The 21,145-nt window shown below is 34.4% G+C and overlaps 4 protein-coding genes across 4 annotated transcripts; 3 read left to right on the top strand and 1 right to left on the bottom strand.

Annotated features, from left to right (window-relative positions):
* The first annotated feature begins 5,012 nt into the window (after nt 1-5,012).
* K07D4.4 (Neuropeptide-Like Protein) lies at nt 5,013-6,363 on the top strand. The gene is made up of 2 exons (NM_062309.3): nt 5,013-5,139; nt 5,824-6,363. The coding sequence occupies exons 1-2, from the start codon at nt 5,021-5,023 to the stop codon at nt 6,023-6,025; spliced, it is 321 nt and encodes a 106-aa protein (NP_494710.2). The 5' UTR covers nt 5,013-5,020; the 3' UTR covers nt 6,026-6,363.
* A 1,057-nt stretch (nt 6,364-7,420) lies between these two features.
* Nucleotides 7,421-8,830, bottom strand: nssp-15 (uncharacterized protein). Its single transcript, NM_182162.7, has 2 exons — nt 8,646-8,830; nt 7,421-7,657 (listed from the first exon to the last, which is right to left on the bottom strand). Exons 1-2 carry the CDS (start codon nt 8,824-8,826, stop codon nt 7,530-7,532), a joined length of 309 nt encoding a protein of 102 aa, NP_871962.1. The 5' UTR covers nt 8,827-8,830; the 3' UTR covers nt 7,421-7,529.
* A 3,013-nt stretch (nt 8,831-11,843) lies between these two features.
* Nucleotides 11,844-17,081, top strand: K07D4.5 (S-protein homolog). Its single transcript, NM_062308.5, has 4 exons — nt 11,844-11,926; nt 13,727-13,853; nt 15,812-15,911; nt 16,777-17,081. Exons 1-4 carry the CDS (start codon nt 11,849-11,851, stop codon nt 16,922-16,924), a joined length of 453 nt encoding a protein of 150 aa, NP_494709.3. The 5' UTR covers nt 11,844-11,848; the 3' UTR covers nt 16,925-17,081.
* A 1,607-nt stretch (nt 17,082-18,688) lies between these two features.
* K07D4.6 (uncharacterized protein) lies at nt 18,689-21,099 on the top strand. Its single transcript, NM_062307.2, has 6 exons — nt 18,689-18,901; nt 18,959-19,118; nt 19,170-19,316; nt 19,806-19,930; nt 19,990-20,066; nt 20,116-21,099. The coding sequence occupies exons 1-6, from the start codon at nt 18,705-18,707 to the stop codon at nt 20,577-20,579; spliced, it is 1,170 nt and encodes a 389-aa protein (NP_494708.1). The 5' UTR covers nt 18,689-18,704; the 3' UTR covers nt 20,580-21,099.
* The last annotated feature ends 46 nt before the right edge of the window (nt 21,100-21,145 follow it).

Below are 21,145 nucleotides of genomic sequence, written 5' to 3'. Positions count from 1 at the left end.
CTAAAATGTACAATGATTCTGATTTTTCCACTACTACATTTATGTATTTATAAAGATTAGAATTCAACAAGAAAAAGGGAAACAAATTTATGTGACGTATTTTGTGAGTCATTTCAGTTTACGTCGTCTTTCCAAATGTTTGTTTTTTTTATTTATTTGCAAACGACTGATAGATTGACACCTAGTCTCTCTGGATAGGGAAATCGAACATTAAGATGCCTCATTTGCAATTTTTTTGTTTTTCCGGTGGATGCCCAAAAAATTGCAAAAATTTACGCTGAAAATTTTTCTAGTTGAAAGATTTTTTATAGCTCAAATGTGTGACGAGATATGACGCGCCAAAGCGGTGATTACTTGTGAGAGGGCGCAGACGGCTAGACACTCTCGTTGTCTGCGTCTCTCTTTTTCTATTCGTTGTGAGACCCTTTACTATACCTACTTTCCCACCTATTTCCGCAATTCCAGCCTCTCCCGTAAACAATAATTTCTAGGTATGTCCTTGGGACAAAATATTCCCACTGGAACATAATATAGTGTCTGAGATTCAGTAATTTTTCTCTAGCTTCTCCTTCAATTAATTCCAATACTACACAATTTGTTATTCCATAAGCTCAGTCTGGTCAGACATGGAGCACCCTAATGGCTCTCAAGTAGTGTGGTCCTTGTGCTCTCAATGATCTTTCGGGAAGAGAAGAGTACTACTTCACCTTTGAGCTTTGAGTGTTTTTCAATTATTTTGAGCATTTTTTAGAACGCGTTTTTTTATGATTTTGGGAGGAAAAGTGTCTAAAATTAAAAATACATTTACCAAACTGCTGCGAAAATTTTAGTTTTCCGGCCGACCGCGACGCAACCGCGCCGCGCGGTCTAAAATTTAACTGACTGTATCTCTGTGCATTGTTGGCCAAAATCAGTCAACTTTTCCTTATATCTAAATTCGAAAAAGGCTCATCACAACTAAAACAAACTTAAACTTTACCAGATGACGCACACTAGTTTCAAATCACCACCCCACACCCACCCTCCACGAATTCCCATCACTCAAAAAATCCAAGTGCTTCTCACCTCCCTTGTTCTGTTCTACAAATAGGCATACATCATGTCTACCACGAGCAAAAACAACAACTACTACTATTAGATACTTCTATTGCCAAGTTGCACTCCCCCGCGTTTTAATGAGTTGTACGAAAAATGGGAGTGGTTGTGTGAATTTGAGGGCGGGAAATGGGAATGGTGTCATTATTTTAAGGATAGGCACGATGATTTTATTTGATTGGGTTCTTTGAAATTGCAGAATTCTTTTCAAAAAACTATTTTAGATGCTTCATTCGTACTCACAATTGTTCCAGTTCAAATGTTAACTTTTCATAGAAAATTTCAGAACGCTAGGTTATTTTTGAACCGAGTTATGACGATGTAAAGTTTGAGCAGCGCGGCGCGGTTGCACTGCGGTCGCGTCGCGGTCGCGTCACGGCAAGCCTCCCAACTTCAAAGCCTTGTATCTCAGTTCTGAGTAGACCTAGAGCCTTGAAATTTTTTGAATATAATTAAATACTTTTCTTCTTGGTTCTCAACTACAAAAATCTACTAATCGCAGTTCTCACCACCACAGACATGTAAATTTCTATTTGTTCCTTTTTTCGCTAAACCTATTCAACATCATCCTCTTATTTTCCTTCATTTTGCATCGTCAATCTCATTTTCTATTTTTGCATTGTTTAGGTCGGGTACCAGGCTGCCCCTGACACCAGAATCTGACAAATTAGCATGAATAATTCGAAGAGAGCAACAGAGCCATGAAAAGCTAATCTTTACATGGTGGTTAGGTATTCTAGAATTCTAGAATTCCACAGAACACGGTGACATCATAGCTTTTGAGATTATATTAATTTTAGGAATTGTATGAAATCGAATATTGAAAATGAATTTTAAATGAAATTGCTTCAGTTTTTTTTTAAAAAAAAACATTAAAATTTCCAATAAAAACATATCCGGTTTGTGAAAGCTCTTTGATGTCATTAACATTTTGCAAATTCCAAGATTTCTAACGGGAAAATGTCAATAGGAAGTATATATAGCCGGGAATTTTCACTACAACCCCCGTTTTCTAGCTCAAAAATTTCCAGGATTTCAAAACTCAGGATTGATGTTTCAATTTGTACCTCTATGACGGAGAGGATTGAAAAATGTCACCAATCCTTCATAGAGAACTTCCATTATGCTTCTTTGTTCTCGAGAAACAATAAGTTCACCCGATTTAGAAAATTTAGACTTTGTTTTTGAAATTGGAAATTTAAAATATGTAACCCATCAGAAAGTTTCCATTTACTAGAATTTTATAACAAATCACAGAAAAAAAGTCACAAGGCTCTAAGCTTACTAGAAACCGTGTCACATAAGATTTTGATCAACGCGCGCGGCGCGGTCGCGTCGCGGCTGGCGGCTCAACTTCGAGTGAGCATATCTCTGCACAGAATTGAGCTAGAGCTTTCAAAATTTTGCTGAAAGTTAAATAATGTTTTAAGTTTTCAAAAACTGAAAAAAAATTAGTTTACCTAGTTCTCAAGAGGGTCCACCTAAAGTATTAAACTTTTGCGGGCAAAATAAAATTGATTCCAAGAACTACAAGTGTTAAAAAATATCCAGTGTTGATATAATTTCACAAATTTGATTTCCAAATCAGGTTACTTCAAAGATCTCCACCACAAAGAACAACCATTTCCCAAAAATACATACAAACCTAAAATCCGCTCTAACAGATCATCCCAAAAATTGCCTGAAATTTTAAAAAATCACGTCCATGAACCCTCTCCTGCTTTCTGTAATCCAAAAAACGCGCGATCAAAAAGTCGACGGTTTAAAAATTAAATGATCCAACGTCATGTTTAGCTCTAACACCCACCAGTATTTAAGTATTTAAAGCTATAATTTTGAACTTTTTTCTCATTGTCAGTGACGCAGTTTTTCAAAAACTTCCCAGTATGGCTTCACCCTTTGGTTCACCATTTTTTCTTGTGACGAAATTTGTGTATAAATCATATATACAAATAGTTGCAATTTTTCTTGAATAGACTTTAATTCCGTAAGTTCTATTCATCAGTGTTGTTAGCTGGTCAGAGGTCTAAAACGTCAGAACTTCTTAATCTCCGACTCCCAAGTAGTTTAACATGTAGACGCATTGTTATGTTTCTAGATAATAAGTTGTGTATAGGCTAGTCGTGACGATGGAAATCTAATAAAAAAAATTTCAGGACATACCTTATCAAATTATTATCGGAAGTTTTGCTAGGAGGTTGTCAGCATTTTTTTGATAGATTTTTTGAACTTTTTTTTGAATCGTAAAGCTTTAGAGAACATTATGCAATGAAATCGTCACAATTTGACTTTCAAATGTTGCCTACCTTCTTGCCTGCCTACCTGTCTAGGCACCTACCTATTTTTTAGCTTTTTTACGAATGGCGTTTGCACGCAATTTTCAGCAGTCGTAGGCGTAGGCAACCTTGAAGGTAGGCACTCAGGCAATTATATGACACAAATAAATTGAATGCGTTGCTGTTGCGTTGCGGTTGCGTTGCTGTTGCGTTGCGGTTGCGTCGCGGTTTTTTTAAATATGCTCAAAATGTATTCTGAGGCACAAAAGTTGAACTTTCACATTTAAAGTTGCATATTTATTCTAAAAATCTGAACTTTTTCACCACTTGCGTTCCTGTTGAAAACCGTTTCAAATAACTATTATTCGGGAATATAATACCAAAAACCGGCTTTCAATATTCTAGGCTACAACAAAAATATTTTTGGCTTCACCATTCTCTAATCCTTACTCCTAGACAGAAGTTTTAATCTTGTCATTAAAACAAATCAGAAACTAAATTTCACCTTTCCCCCAAATTTTCTCCCATTTCTGCAAAACCCATAAACAAATTATTTTCTTTCTGATTTCTGGCTTAAACAAAGCTTTTCCTCCTCTTTCTAACAAACAACACCTCGTGTCCTTTAAACAAAAAATATCAAAAATTCTTTTTCCAAGACCAACCACTAATCAAAGCTCAGAGTTTCATACTGACCACCTTCTCTTTTTGCAAATTTGGTGTGCACTTTTTTTGGTGAAATTATTATTCTGAAATTTGTCTGAAACTTTGGGGCATTTTTGTGTTTTAATGTTCTATGGAGAACAGAACAAAATTAAACATAATCATGGTCTGGCTCTTCGAGCTCTCCGCCCTAGGCTCCGCCCACTTTTGGAAATTTTGCTGCTCCCTTTTTCAGTAAAAAATATTTCAAAAATAGTATTCATATACTTGTAGGTTCTTAATCTCTTTCTAATCCTTATAAGAAACAATTGCCTAATTATTGTTTGATAAGTTCGACTAGCTGATCGCCTTTGAGGCCAGGCCATTAATTTTGAATAATTTTGTCGTACTCTGTGCTGAAAAAAATTAAGCAGGCTCTGTCAATTTTGCACAAAAAATTTCAAAGAAATTGGACCACTAAGCTTTCAGATAAAATCGCTACAAGTGGGCGAGGTGACGCAGCCGCAGCGCCACCGCTCCGCAACCGCGACGCACGGCCATTCTTTCAACCAATCGTATCTCTGTTCTCAATGGTCCAATCATTTTGAAATTTTCACCATAGTCTCGGAGGATTAAGATCTACTCGAACTGCAAGTCTCCAATTTTGCTTATCATGGTTTTCTGATCCGTAAAATCCAAAAAAATTCAGATACCCGATTTTTAATCTCTGTAATCATTGCTCCCCCAATGCCGATTAAAAGAATAAATGTAGTTTGCAAAAGAGAGGGTGGGAAACTACAAAAGATTGTTCTCATTGAGACAATTTATAATTCCATTTTTAATACTTTTTCATCTCTCCTTCCCTATTCAATCTCAACTCATGTCTTCTTGGAACTTTGATATTCAGCTCAAATTGGGCGGATCTTCCTCTTCTTCTTCTTCTTTTTTTTTCAGAATACTTTCAGAATATTCTATTACATTTCAATTTTCAAATCATTCTAGGTCATAAAATGCAAAGTTTCTGCCCATTTATCATATTATTCTTCACATTTGCGGTATTATGTGTCAAAAGTCAAGATGAAGTGTTCATTATGGACCATCCAACGTCACCCGATGAGCAGCAAGGAGGGTAAGTAGTTTTTACTGAAAAAATTGGAAAAATTTGTTTTTGGGTCCTGGCACGAGTGAAAATTTTTAGCTACCGTACTCCAGAAAAATTTGGATTTAGAAAATTTTTGATAATTTTTGAAAATCTGGAAATTCAAGTTAGGAACTTAAAAGTAATTGCATTAAAAATTCTAGAAAATTCGGAAAAAAAACCATTATTTTGGGTTTTGGCACGAGTTTTTTATGACTACCATACCTCTGAAAATTTTGCACTGTTTTTTTTTAATTTTTTGACATGTAAACTATATTATATACTTTCGAAAATAAAAAAATATTTGAAAAACAATACTCCGATACTGTAGCTGAAAAGTTTCGAACGTATTGAGACCAAAGTCAGGTACAAGATACCTTCCTTCAAGGTGACCTACGCCTGCCTACACGAGTGCCTACTGTCAAAGTATTACCTGTTTCTATTTTGAAATGAGCCGTGGAACCCGGCAACTGTCGGGCGCTGCAAAATATTTCCGAGTTCCCTCTAGAATGTAGAGGTATAGGCGACAGGCAGGCACGTAGGCACGCAGGCAGGCAGGCGTTTCTATCATGAAAATCCTAACATCTAAAATTATAATTTTTGAATATTACAAAATTCTGAAACCTTGTGGGCAAATATTTTATTTCCTTCAAAAACCAAAATTTTTATTTCCAGCTTCTCGTCCCACATCGTAGCTCTCCGACCTGATTACACATTCTGGAAGATGGTAAACGTGCTCAAAACCGTCTTCGACTCAAGGCAAACCGAGAAGCGACGGGGTCCAACACGTCGAGAAATCGAAGAAGTTCCGGCTCCAAAACTCCCGAATTTACGCTCCAGAAGACTTCTTCTCAACTTTGGACGCTATCGTATCTGACTATAGATGATGGAATTTTAAATTTTTTTTTCCCGAAGAATTTATGAAATTCTAAATTTAGAATTCCCCCCACCCCAGACAATGCCTTTTTGCCACCTCCGCTGCCGGCAAAATCAAATAAATATGTTTTTTTTTTGTTTTGCTCAAGTTTCATTTTCATTTGAAATATTTATTATTTTTTGTTGTATTTCTCATTTCTCTATCCTTATTCCCAACGTCCGTGAGCTGGTGAAAATTAAAACAGACAAATAATTGAATAATTTATTTCTTTATTTTGTGACACACGATAATCCTAATAATAATAATAATTTGAAGATGTAATAAACAAGTTTTTTGAACTACAGAAATATGAAGATATTAAAAAATTTCAGGGGACAATCTAGAAAAAGTATGCCTTTTACGTTCCTGCCTGCTGGTCTTGCGCATACTTCAGGTAGGCACGTAGGCACGTAGGCACGTAGGCACGTAGGCACGTAGGCACGTAGGCATCACATTATTTTGCTACGAAATGTTAACAAAGTATTTGAGTTATTATCACCTTCTAATGCAACCTACTCTAACGTGGCAAAATTGGGTTTTTGACTTTGATTTTTGTGTCTTCAAAGATTTCTCCTGCATCACAAAATTGCTCAAAACTCTTCGAATCAAATACTGATAACTTAAAATCAAACAAATAACTACACTTTTCTAATTCAACCACAAAAAAAAGTTTGTTTTGAGGCTCATAAGCGTGATTTGTTGATGTATAGGTTTTGGTTTTGTGACTGAACTTTTTGGGAACAGAAGCTGTGTTCTTGCATTTGAGCTTTTGATCAGAAAATAGGGAAAATTTTAAAATATAAAATAATGAGGTAAACTATGATAACATGCAAATTTCGAATTCTTCCAGTTCATCAGAAAAGAGCACCCTTAGCGATACCTCACTGGTTATTTTACTTCGACCCGTAGGATGTCCGTCGCACATTTTTTTGCTTTCCCGAAAGAGTTCCGGCTCAATGAAACCAATAAGTTGTGAGATTTTTGGTTGGTGAACTTTTTTCCAATTTTGCTATAATCTAACAATTTATTCGAACTTCTTACCTACATTTCTGTTCTGATTCTGAGACACTTTTAATCCGGATCTAGTGAAGATGTACCTGGATTAGTTAAGTTTTTTGGTCTTTGTGTTTCAAGAGTTCCAGAAAACAGGGCTTTTGTTATAAAATACTCTAACTAATTTGAAAATAATCTGGCAAATTGAACAAGTTATTTTATTTTATTTTAAAATTTATCGAACTTTCTAGAACATTTTTTAAAAGTTATGAAAACTTTTAACTATTAAATTATTCATCATCTCAATTTCAAGTCTCTCTAACATTATTTTTTTTCTTTTTTAGCATAGAAAAAACCAAGAAACACAGGAACACACAATTCATGGTAAGTTGGCGACGACGACAGGAAACAAGAAGAAGAGGAGATGAAAATCGAATTAATTATTGAGAGTACGTAAATCGGACTTTTTAAATCAAAACTCTTCGCACGGTAGGAATGTCTGCGATCGTTGCTGAAACTGCGTGCATGTGCCATCGGTGCATCGACATCGACCGCCTTTTGAGAACGAGTTGCCAACTTCTAGACGTTTTCGACGGGTTCCTGAAAATATGAAAAATATGATTGGGGAATAAGGAAAAGTTTAAAATCAATTCAACCGTGATAAAATTACCATTTTTTTTTAAATTTATAGTTGATAAGTGGTAAAAACTAATAAAAATTGAGAACTGAGAAAAAAATCAAAAAACTTCTACATTTTTTTATTTCAATTTTGTTTTAATTTTCTAGAGGCTCAAGTGCACATTTTTGGAAAATTTGGCAATTTATCAAAACGTTTAATGAATATTTTGAAAAATCTTGAAGTTTTTGGAGTGTTTTAATATGAAATTCCGTAATTTCAGATTATTTTGATTGTAGCAAAATTTATTATACTACATTACACTTTTCCAATATAGTTTATTGATTGTTCAAAAATCCAAGCTCGAGAAAAAAATCGACTTTTTATTGAAGGTAAAAACTTTTAAAAATTAGAAAATATAGATTCCATTGGCTAAATTGTTAGCAACTAATTTTAAAAATTAAGGGTTCAAAATCACTAACTAATAAGTCAGAATGATAACATCATTCTGATTTATTTTTTGTTTCATGATTGCAAGTCCAAATAAAATATCAGAATTCGGTTGACTTACAACTTGTTCTAAGTAATGATTCACTCCACCAAAAAAGGTAGACTGAATTATTTGAACTATGACGAGTATGAAAATGTTAATTTTTTGATAAGTATAGAATATATTTTTGGTTTCAGTAGTTTTGGGGAAATACAATGACAGGAACTGGTAGAATTAAGTAGACACCCGTAAAGTGTCGGCTGCTCTCATTTTCAAATTTAAGAAGAACACATCATTTGCGAGCGAAAATGATGGGTACTAACACTTATGTGGAATTTTTAAAAATTGTGCAAAAATTTAGGAAACTATTATTTTCTAATTTTCTCGAATAAAAATTGGTTTTTTTTGCAAACGCCATTTTCAGTTCTATTTTCCGACTTCTTCCATGACATCACAACCCAATGAAGTGCATCAACGCGTACCTTGCAACAAGCCAACGGGCTCTCCAAACACATTGATCGGCTCGGTCCTCCAACAATGGAACGATGAGGAGCACGGCTTTCCCGGGGGACCACCGCCGACGGGCGGCTCAAACTGTGCGAGCACCATTGAAAGCAACAGGGATAATAAGGACGCTGTCAGCACTTTTCTGTTGTTACCCATACTCTGGAAATTTCGGAATATTGTGGAGAGGAAAGGGTTGAGGAAAATAAAGAAAGATAAGAAAAAAATAAATTCTAAAAAAAAACTAATTTTGATGTAGATTTCTGAATGGAACTTGACAGAATCTTCAGAATTTTTTTCAGCTCCAAAAACTGCAGCTATGTACTCTGACTTTAAATTTTTGGCTTCAGAAGCACTTGAGCTGAAAATCGAAAAATTCAGGTTGAATTTGAAATTTAGAAAGCTGGAAAAAATTAAATTCCAGCAGAAAAACCCGTCTGGACAAGTTTTTCTATAACAAAAATGGTTAGAAAAATTTCAAAATCAAATTGAAAATTTGGCAAAACTGGCAAACCCAAAATTTATCGAAGTTTTATTTTTAAATAATGTTTCAAAAAATATTACGGTTTTCCGCAAAATTTTAGAACGTAATTATATCTTTAAAACATTTCAAAAAATTTCTAAAAATTCCAAATAAACAAAAAAAATGATCACTGGTTTTATTTGTGGCTCCTTGGAGCCGGAGAAGCTCCAAAATGAGGAAAAATCGACAAAAAAAGGATAGTATAACTGAATTAACAGGGCGAGAAACTTTTATTGCAACAAGCTAGAAGCTGGAAGATGACGTCAGAGTTAGAAATAGAAAGGAGACGGGATTTTGAAACTTTTTTTTTTGAGAAAAATTGCAACAAAATAACTTGCTAATTTTTCGCACAATTCTTAAAATTGCTTCAAAATTGCAGGAAAAAATTTAAGAAATTAAAATTGGATATTTTGGAAATGAACTCTTCCATTTTAATTTAAATACATATTAAGGTTGGAACAAAAATGCGTGCCTGACTTGTGCCTACAAGACTGTTCTACTGTTATCATGGGAGGCAGGAACGTAGGTAGGCCTTAAAATACATTGCCTAACAATAAAAGCTCAAAATTGAACTGCTGAATACTAATAAGGAATTCTTGGAAAAAAGTTGCAGTATAATTAAACAATTGAGGACAAGAAGAATGGAACAAAAAATGTAAAAATAGTAGGGGTGTCCATGTTCTTTGTATGACGGAACTAAATGCATAATTCAGCTATTTTACTTATTGTAAAGTGTCCATCCGGACTTTTTTGTTTTTTAAAAGAGTTTTTTAAAGGACGGAAATTTCTTGTCCTTCAAAGGGGGTGGGGAACCCAATTGGACATGACATTTACAGATCAATCTGTTAAAAGGGTTTTGGTGGATCCGGAATTTTTTTTGCAAAATTAGAAATGTTTAAATTGGTATTTGAAAAAATAATATTGTTTTCCACCAACTTCTTCCTGCCTGCCTGGCCGCAAGGTAGCCGCACCGCTACCATCATATACCTGCACCGATTTTATTTTTATTTTTAGAAGCTCATTTTCCCACTGGATATCTCCAAAAATTTCAGTTTCCTAGCTTTTCCACGAACCAAGTTATAATTTTTTGCCCGAGTCGCGACGCGACCGCAGCGCAGCCGCTACGCAACAGCGACGCACTTCTCAACATTTAGACACTTTTAGTTATGTCTAAAACAACCCAATTTTCTTGAAATTTTCGCAGCAAAAAGTTGAGAACTTCAGTTCTCAGAACATGCTGAAAGTTCTAAATTGTTCATGCACTCCGATGTTTGAGTTCTCTTTCCACCAGTTCAATTCAAAAATGCCAACTTTGAACTCATAACATCCGGCTGTCGTGCTCATTTGTTTCTCGGCTCCTAGTACAAATATATGCTTATTGAATTTCGGCTTCTTCTTTTCTCCAACGCACTGAGAAAATGGAAGGAGAGGGGAAGGTCCGAGAAAATTTGAAAAATAAACAAAAGATCCAAATCATAACCGCTTTTTGTGCCGCCCAGCTCACACTTTTTTTTTACTACGCATTGAAGTTTTTTTTCGACTTTTTTCCAAAAAGGAGATGATGTTTTAAATAAAATTTTATAGGAACTAAATGAAAATTTTTAAAAGAAAATTCTGCTAAAATATCAGCTCTCTAGGTAATCTCAGTGATAAGTAATTGCCGTTCAAAATTTAGAGCGCGCGTCGCGGTTGCGTTGCGGCAATTTTTAATTTTTAATTTTTATTAACAAATTTCGTGCCTAAAAATTTGAGTTTTACTACATACTACTAGAGCAAAATAGAAAAAAGCAAAAAATCAAAGAAATAACTTGAAATCTTGACCAAGTCCTAAATTCAATTTAGATGCGATGTGTTTTGTGTTCGCATTTCAAATTTCGAATTCCAAATTTCTAAATTCCAATCCTAAATTCTAAATTCCCAGCGGACGAGTAAAGTGAAACTCAGATTTTTTTCAAATGGAAAAAGTATAATCAGAAAAAATGGAAAGAATATTTATGAGTGCTTCGGGGGAGGACGAGGACACCCATCCAATTTTATACGAATTAGGAAGGGACAAAGAATTGGTTTGGGTACAAGGCGAGGGTGGACGATGAGGAAATAATAAAGTTAGATGACCCACTGGAGTTGCTGAAAATGTTGAACAATGTTTTGCGAATACTATAGAATGATAATGTATACAATTTGAATTATGATCTCTGAATTATAGAGAAACTAGTCATAATTCAACTGCAAAAGTTTCAAGGCGATTGGAGCACTACAGGCAGAGTTAGCCCTGTTGCAAAATTGTGGGCTGCGTTGCGCATGCGTTGCGGCCGCGCTGCGGTCGCGTCGCGGTCATTACAAATTTGAAACTCGTATAACTATGTTCATTGGTGAGCTAGAGACTTGAAATTTTTGTAGCGGACGGATGAAAAACTGGACTTCTGGGCACGTAGTTTCAAATTTTTTAAAGTTGAAATTGAGATTTTTCATAGGACTACTAAATAAAAAATAAATTTCATTTTTCTTTCTTATTTACCTATTCTTTAATACCCCCTTTTTTTCTGAGAATTTTTCAAAAAATCTGACCCCCACGGGACGCTAATCTCTTCAATTTCATCGTCAACTGATGAAAAATCGTCGTTTTTTCTCGAGAAAATAGAACAAAATTTCCAGAAAATGAAGCATCTGATTCTTCAGCTTCTGCTCATCTACATCTATGCCATAAATTCGCGGAAGTATCGCCGGATGAATGAGGTTTGATGTACTTGGGATAAAGAAGAAGCTTCTATTTTTTTGTTGTTTTGCGTGGGCTTTCGAGACGTCACGGGAAGAAGGAGGATAAATTTGATTTTGAAATTTTTTGGAGAAAGTTAGATTTTGAATATTTGTTGGAAAAAAAATGCCTCCTAGACTGAAAAATAGGGAAAAGCTAATTAATAGTAAGTTCCAAAAACTATAAATCTAAAAATTTTAGTGGGCGAAATTAACAATCCAAAAATCAGCCGCCGGTCAAAAAAAGACATAGTTTCTCGACTAAAAGTTGCTAAGAAATCTACGTAAATCTGGCAGGTGATAAAGAGTAATCTAACCTATAGGTCTAACATATACTTGAATAAAAAAAAAACTTGAGTTTTAATGTTAAAAATCAGAGAAAAAATGTGCGATTTTTGTAGTTTGTGGAGTTGTTGATTGATAATCTTTACTGGCGAAACTCCGCTTTTAAGTTCAAAAAACTTTAAAAAGATTATAAGAAATGCCATTTGAGTAAGCCCGAAAGCATTAAAAATACATTAAAATTCCTATTTCCCAGCGGCCGCTTTCGAAATCTTTGAATCGTTTGAAAGGTATACTGGCATCTTAAAATCTTAAAACTTCCAAGCTACAACTAGAATCCCGGAGCACGAAAAAAAACTCAAAAACCAGCACTAACAAGCGCCCGGAAAATTAATCATTATGTGTCATTTGGTGGGACGAAGGGACAAAAAACCAAAGATTTTCCTAATGAACATCACATTTTTGCCTGCTCCATCTCCTTACAAAACATGCTGACTTTTCCGGAAATTAATTTTGATGATGTCAGAAAAAATAGGGCTTAGATTAGATATAAGGCCACAGGGTAGGTTTAGGCTTAGGCTTAGGCTTACGCTGACACTCACTAACACTCTTTTATCGAAAAATCACTATGCCATATCAAACTGCAGAGTACCATTTGTCTACTTCCCTTGTTAGGCTTATGCCTAGATTTAGGCTTAGGTTTGTGTCTACGCTTAAGCTTAAGCTTAATCTAAAGCCTAGGCTTATGCTCAGGCTCAGGTTTAGTCTTAGGCTTTGGGTATAGGCCTTTGATTCAATTTTGCCTATTTTTGAAGTAGAAAAAAAAATCCGGAAAATTTAAATGATGTCAATATAAAGCGTGAAAAAAGAAGCTCACGGGGTAGCGGTGGTTTGGCTTGGTAAAAGTGTTAGAGCCCTCCCTTCCCGAAGCAATTAGAGAAACTGGGAGAAACAACCCGGCGAGTGACATTGGAATAGTCATTTTCATTTCATGTGTTTTTTTTTCGCTTCTAGGTGGTGATGGGAGGGACGCAGTTGTCGGGTTTTCGGTAAATTAGTTTGGATGGAGTTAAAGTGAGAAAAGTGCAGTTTTTGGGAGGATCTTTAGTGGTAAGAGAGCATTGAAACAAACTAGTGAACAGTAATTTGGGAAAAAAGATATTTGGTAGGAAATCAATTTTGACTACTTTGATAGATGAATCAAAATTTATGTATGTCTCATAGTTTTGCCGGCTGAAACTAGCAGCTTTGCAAATATTTATTAAATGAGATATCCGTGCTCAAAATTTTTGGGAGGCATGAATAGGTGGAGTCTTTGTTTGTGACAGGAAATGCTGCACCCGACATTTTCAGTTTTCAATCTTTCATCATACAAAAATAAATACTTAGAATTTTGGCGAAACCCGGTAGATGTCGGGCGCTGCAACACACGACCTATTTGTAATAGTTACTTGCCCAATTTAGTTACACAAAAATTGTACAATTTTTCTTAAATTTCAGATTACAATTCACAATCACGCCGAGGCTAATGTCCGCATTCGATGTCAATCTATCAAGACTGATTTCAAGGATACATTTCTAGGCCCACTGGATGAAATTTCATTTGAATTTTATGATATTGATAGAGGTAGGTGCAAAAAACCTGCCTTCAAGGCAACGTACGCCTGCAAGCCACCAGAAAAATTTGCAAGGCTCAGAGAGTTCTTAAAGCCGAGTAATGTCAACTTCCGTTTCAAAATTAAGCTAAAGCTATCAATTTTTGATGGCTTATTCAGGATTTCATACAGTTTTCAAACAAAAATATTTTTTTGATAAAAATGTTAGTTGCAAAAAATAGGTAATGAATAGGCATGTAGGCAGGTAGGCATGAAAAATAATCTGGAACATAATGAACTTGTATATTGAGCATAAGGAAGAAACCGGCAAAAAAGGGAAACAGGAGGAAGAAAGAGCAAATGAGGATTAAAAGCTGTGTGTTTGTAGTAAATGAAAAAGAAGTTAATTAGAACAGGAGGCAGACAACAAGAAGAAAAAAAAGAACAAACGATGAAGGAAACGATAGGGGGAAATGTGTTAAAAATCACAAATTGGTCGGTCTAGGATTTCAATTTTATTACCTGTGAGACCTTTGCTCTGTGGGTCAGCCAGAGGTTATCTAAATTGCCGTTGAGAAGAATGCTAACTTGGAAAATATGAAAAATAAGTGGGGGTGGGAGTTGCATACGAACTTCCGGTGCATATGTCACAATGTTGCAAAAAGAACCAGATCTTATGATTTTTGAAAAGTTCAGCAAGTGAGGCTGTCGAGAAATAAGACCCTACAAATTTCAAAAAAATAATTTCAAAAATCTACAAAAAGCCGGAATATGGGCTGGGTCAGTAGGTAATTTCACAGAGTTTTGAACATTTTTGCTATTTTTCAATGAATGTTGGAAAATTGGAAAATTGGTATTCGAAAAATATGGGATTTTTACTATTTACTAAAATTCAAAGTTCCCTCCATAAATTTTAGAAACATTGAAATTGGAATTATTTTTTCGGAAAAATTAAAAATTAAAATTGAATTTTCTAATCTAAAAAATATTTAAGGTTTAAAATTAGAAGTTCAGCTCAGAAATTTCCGAATAAAAAAAATTTAAAATTGAGCAAAAATAAAAATTTCTTGAGAAAAATTTTAGAAAAAATTGAAATTGATATTCTCGCCGAAAATATTATTTCAAAATTAAAATTATATTTGAAGTTCTCACCAAAAAATTTTAAAAATTTTGAAATTGTTTTAAATTTTGGTAAAACATTTTTGAAAAAATAAAAATCAAAAATTGAATTTATATTAAAAAATTTTTGATTAAAATTTGAACTTCCGATTAAATTGTTTAAAAAAATTCGAAATTTGTTTTCGAAAATATTTAGTGGAACCCCAAATTTATTTTCAAAATTCGAAATTTGATAGTTATACAATGTTATTCAATTTCAGTATACAACTAAAATCCAAATCTTAAGATGAAAAACTTTATAGTAAGAAAATATATGTTTTGAACAAGGAAATAGACATATCAGTAGCCGATGAAAACATGTCACGCTTCTCTAGTCCAAAAAATTTTACGAAAAAACTCAAAACATGAGAGCAGTGGAAAAGAATCTATGATTTATGCACAGCTTTGGCTTGTAGTAGTTTACCTGGACGGCTAGATTTTGAAGAAAATATTACTTACAAGTAAAGCTCAAAAATAAAAAAAAAACTGAATAAAAGAAAAACCCGCAAACTTTTGATTTTTAAACTCCGTGCACCGTGCACTCCGGGCTCATCGACAATTCAAAAACTAGCCTTTGCGAACTTTTCCGCAAATTTAAAATTTCACAAAAGGTGGCCCACGTCATGTTCGTTGCAGGTTTTCAAAGAATATTATATTTTGATCTAAACACCCCCTATCTAGGAATCGGTGAGCCAAAAGAATTTTTGAGGGGAACGGAAACAATTTTACAATTTTTTCTTTGAGAAACGAGTGAAAAAATAGAGTAAGATCCTTGTGTGGAAAAAAACTTTGAAAAAAAAACAACAACAAATTTGATTAAAAACACTTTCAGGAGATGCCCATTTTTGGTGTGACGCCTACGGTCTTTTCGGGTTTTACGAATCTTTTGATGTTTTCGGAAGAAGTGCACCAAATCGGAGAAATCAAACTTGGTGAGTTGAATTTTAATTGAAAAATGTGGATAAAGATGAGGGGAACACTGTGTGAAAGTTTCAAAAAGGTTGGCCAACTGTGAGCGGAGATATACTGGTTTCAAATCTAGAGGTGGCGGCGCGGTTGCGTTGCGGCTGCGCGGCGGTCGCGTCGCGGCTTACTCATAACCTTTGAGGCAGTGTATCTCAGCTCGGAAGTATCGTAGAAATCTGAAAATTTATCAGTAGAATTAAAATGCAGTAAAAAACAACTTAAACTATATTTATCAAAAAAATTGAGGAAATATTTTTTGATAAACTTTGGAAATTAGAACAGGAAAAAGTGAAAAGCCCAAGTTTAACCCAACTCTGCAAATCCAATAAAATAAAAACATTTTAAGAAGTCAGCAAAAATATATAAGGAAGCAAAACATGTTTTCCGCTTTGGTGTCTTGGGTCACCCCCACCAACCGGATATCCTAGTTCAAACTCATTGAAAGGGAAAAAAAATCATTTTTAGATGGGATATTTATAGGTTCATTTGACAATAGAACTTTGAAGTGAATGGGGAATTGTTTTTTTTTCGGGTGGGAAATAATAATTTTAGATAATGAGAATTGGTATTATTTGAAAGTGCGGTGGCCAAAAATCCTTTCAAGTACGCCAACATTCCTAAAAAAATACTGAAATTTTTCAGAAGTCATTGAAAATTTTTAGAGGTTTCCACAAGCTTCCAAAAACTTCCAGAGCTTTCTAAAAACGTTGCAGGCTTTTTCAGAAGTTTTGCGAATTTTAAAAAATTCAAAGGAATTTTTAAAACATGTTTTTCCCTTTTTAAAATTTTCAGGAATTTTCTAAACCTTTTTTTTTTAAACCGATTTTCCAGGTTCCTGCGCAACGACGGACTTTACCTAGAGCACGAAACAAACCGAGCCCGTGAATGGCAATGGATGTACCCTCCACTTGATTCTTATGCAATTGAAAGTATCGATCAAGTTGATGTTTCCCCTCTTCCTGCCTGGGTTCCTTATTGATTTTTTAGTTTTTGAATCTCATTTTAAAGCTTTAAAAAATATATTTGAAATAAATTTTAAAAAAGTTTTTTTCTGCTTGTTTCTTTTTTCATTTTTCTATTTAAACTTTTTCAATTGTTTGCTATTTCAAATTGTCGTGAAATAAAATCCCCTAAAGATATCTGCTATGGATCTTCCCGATAGTTTAAATACAGAGTAAAAGTGTCAGTGCAAGACATTCTGTTTGTTCAAGCTGACCAGCACTCATTTTTTTTCTCTGTCCCTCTGTTTTGGTTCGAACAGTTTTTAAAGGATTTTTGTGTATTTTTCAAATATAATTTTAGTCATTAAAAATCGAAATCGGGAAAAAATGTAGATTTAAATAAAATTTTGTTCTTCAAAAAACCAAAATAAAAAACAATTTACAGCTACGAAAATTAATTCAGATTTTAAAATGGTCAGTATTATTTTTCAGAAAAGTAATTAAAATTTTTTTCAAAATATATTTAAATTTTGAAATAAATTAATTTTAAAAAAATTATGAACCTACTGAATAAAACATGGTGCATTGAGAATATGTTCCCCCTTTTTGGCCAGTCATATTTTGGTTACGACTGACTTTATAAAAAAATTGTTAAATGAAATATGTATCAGTCGTTTTTCTATATTTTTGTTATTAAGAGGTTACCAATATTTTCAAATTTATACTCTAAGTGCTCTACAATTAGAGGCGCTAGAATAGAATGTCGGTAAAGTTCAAAACTCTCTTTTTATTTGCTCAAACTGACCTCCCATTCCACATTTTTTCCTCAAGTGGAACACTTTTTCCCGAGACGAGCGTTCAATTTTAGTGGTCAACATTTCCCTCAACCTCTAAATTCCCAATTCATGATGATCCATCTTTTTTATGTGACGGAAAAAAATTTCCATGAAACTTTCCATTTTCTAAATCTCTGCCTTCTCGCAAATAGGGAGTAATCAAAGCATTGAGGCACGATAAGCTTCTCAGTTCTCAAATATACCATGAGAGGGAGAAGAGACGCAGAGAAAGTGGGGGGGGGGGGGGGGGTGAGGAAAAAGTTTAGAGGGGTGTCAAGTGGAAGAATGAAGAAGTAGGAGGAGGGAGGATCACGAAAAATCACGAAAATGTGACGATTTTTCGAGTGTTTTTGTTATTAATTTGCTTGATAATTTGAATTGATATAAGCTTCTTGGATTTTTCAATTTTCGGGTTATAATCCTAGCATATTTCTAGGTGCCCTACAATTAGAGGTTTTTCAGCATTTTATCTCAAATTCTTAGAGCTCTAACTTAATTACTTCGACAGCTAATATCACAGTTGTGAGTGGTTATATTTAAAAATTATCAGCTGACAAAATATAAGGCATTTAATTTTGTATATTTTTATAGATAAAATGTTACTGATATTTTTAGAAAGAAACCAAGATATAGGCCGCTAACTTGAGAGATCTAAACATGGTGCATCGATTTTTTTTTCACGATTTTAACAAATTTTTTTTGGCTTTCTACAACTTTTAATTTTTGTAAACATAAAAGTTACATAAATTAATTAAGAATTTCATAAAAAATCAAAAAATAATGAAAAAATAAATTTTGAAGATAATTTTATGTGGGATAGAAAAATACTAAATTTTGCAATTTTTTAAATTTTTTTTTGAATTTTCAAGTAATTAGGTGAACCATTTTAGCAAGATTATTTTATATTTTTTGATGCACCTTGTTATCCCCTATAACAAAATGTATATTTCAAGCCACCTAATTTTCAGACAAACCCTACAACATGAGCTTCACATCCCATTTCCTTTTCCTCTTACTCGCCTACCTTACCTCCCAGTCAAATGGCTCCTCCGATGATGGCCGGGCACCCCCATGTCAACTTCCACCATTCACTAACCTGCTATCTTTGAATTCAAGACGAGAGCTACGAAAAATCTGGGCTGGATTTCACTCGTCGACGTCAGCGAAGAAGTGTGAGCGGTATGTTAATAAATACATTTTATGACGTTTAATATTTCAAATGAGCACTGTTTCCAGGCAACTCGCACAAACCAAAGAGCTCATTGCAGGGCTGGCGGAGGATATGAAGATGAAGATTCTGGACTATGATCGGCCGACAGTTAGTCCTGTTGAAGAACGAAGGGGTACTAATTTCCTAGCAGGACTCTCTGAAGAGCAGACTAAAATGTTTTCTGGGGTGAGAGACTTACTCTGTAAATTGGAAAAAAAATTATGAAACTTTTTGAAGATAATGTCCAACCGTTCAATTACTCATGACATGCGATATGATCTCCTGAGAAATTGGGCTTCGGAGCATTTGGATCTGGATGCCATGAATCAAGTGGAACAATTTATATCGTTTCAGCAAAGGAAAAATAAAAGCTTCAAGCTGAAGGTAACTTTATTGTGGCGCGGAATTCAAAATTTAATTTTTTAAAATAATTTTAGATTTTAAATCTAGAAAAAATTCATTTAAATGTTGACTCAAAATTCAGAATTAATAAGTTAATAATTTAAAAGAAATTTACTCAAAATTCAGAAATTTAGTTAAATTATTTTTTGGCGCGAAATTTGAAGTTGAATATTTTTTCAATTTTGCCCAAAATTCATGTCAATAATTTCAAATAATTTTGCCGCTAAATTTAAACTTATATGATTTATTTAATTTTTGGCGGGAAATTTAATTCTTATTGAAATATTTTTGCCGCAAAATTTTAATTCAATAAAAATTGCTCAAAATTGAATTTTCAAAAATTTCAAAAAATATGTTTTTCTAAATTACAATATTAAATGGTGCGAAATTCATAAAACTAAATTTTTGGCGCTAAATTCAATTTTCAAGACTTTCAAGTAATTCAACAAAAATTCATTTAACAATTTTCAGGTAGACAACCTATCCTCTGAAGCCAGAATCGCCCATGATCGCCTGGAATCTCTGCGCCTCTTGAAACAAGATGTCTACAGTAACCTGTCGGAAAGCGCAAGGAAGGAGTTGGCTGGGTTGTACAGGTAAGTCACCTGAAAGTGCCTACCTACCTTTAAACCGACAAAATTTCTTAAATTTTCAGAGCAAAATGCCCACGTGGCAGTATCTACGAAGCCAGTGACCTGGACGCTGAGGAGATTCAACTAGCGTGTTCTGTGGGTGAGTATTTGAATTTCTAGATGCTCCAGTTTCCAATATAAAATTTTAGATGATCGAATTCCTCTGTTCCGAACCACCACAACTACCCATTCTTCATTGACAGCAGTCCCGGGAACCACTGAAGAAACTTCGACGGAGCCAGAGACCACTACAACGAGCACAACCACAACGGAGCCCACCACGACGACCTCAACTACTACACAGACTACAACAACTGTACCTACTAGCACCTCGACAATTTCAACCACTTCTACAACTACCACCACACCTACCACCACAACCACAACCACCTCCACTACAACCTCCGATGATCTACTTTGGGTCAAAATTACCACTACCCCTCCACCACCGGACACTACAGAAGGACGATTGTCATTTGAAATTGAGAAGAGCAATAATACAGTACCCCTGATCCCTTCGAGACCACACAAGGTTGCTTCAATGTTTGTAGCGGATCCGGAGAAGTTGACGGATCTGTTGAAGCAGATATTTGGGCATAAGAATAATGATTAATTGATGGAGTGCGGGGCTGGTGAAACGGGCGAATTACATGCAACTCAATTTTGACAGAACTCGAAAAATGTCGGCTGCCTTTAACTTACCCGTTTTGCCACCCTTGCAAGCCAGTGTGAAAATTTTAACATTTTTTAAAAGTAGCCCATGCCTTTCTTTTCTTGCTCCAAAAATTTCAAATAACTAGGGAAACTTAGCACATAGTTACAACAGTTAGAATATGGTGAGCGCGTTGCCGCTCTCTAATTTTTAGCCCACCATATCTCAGCTCCCAGTTGGCCAAAAAGGTTGAAATTTTCACACTGAACTCACAATTAATTATGCTACTATTTATTTAATTTAAACTTTTTTTTTCACATTCTCAACCCCGAATCCAGGTCTGTCTTTCATTTTCCCCACACATTAATATTCCATGTTTTTGTAATTTATGACTTTCACTTGTTACTAGCTTTAAGATTTTTGCGATTATTGAATAAGTGTGAACATGAATATTTATTTAAAAATAAATTTATTCTATATTTGAATTAATATTTGAATTAACCCTGTCTTTCTTTCAACGCTTCAAA

This window comes from Caenorhabditis elegans, chromosome II (assembly GCF_000002985.6).
Source record: "Caenorhabditis elegans chromosome II".
NCBI lineage: Eukaryota > Metazoa > Nematoda > Chromadorea > Rhabditida > Rhabditidae > Caenorhabditis > Caenorhabditis elegans.
The sequence above is the reverse complement of the archived record's forward strand: the minus strand, read 5'-3'. Positions and strand labels throughout refer to the sequence as shown.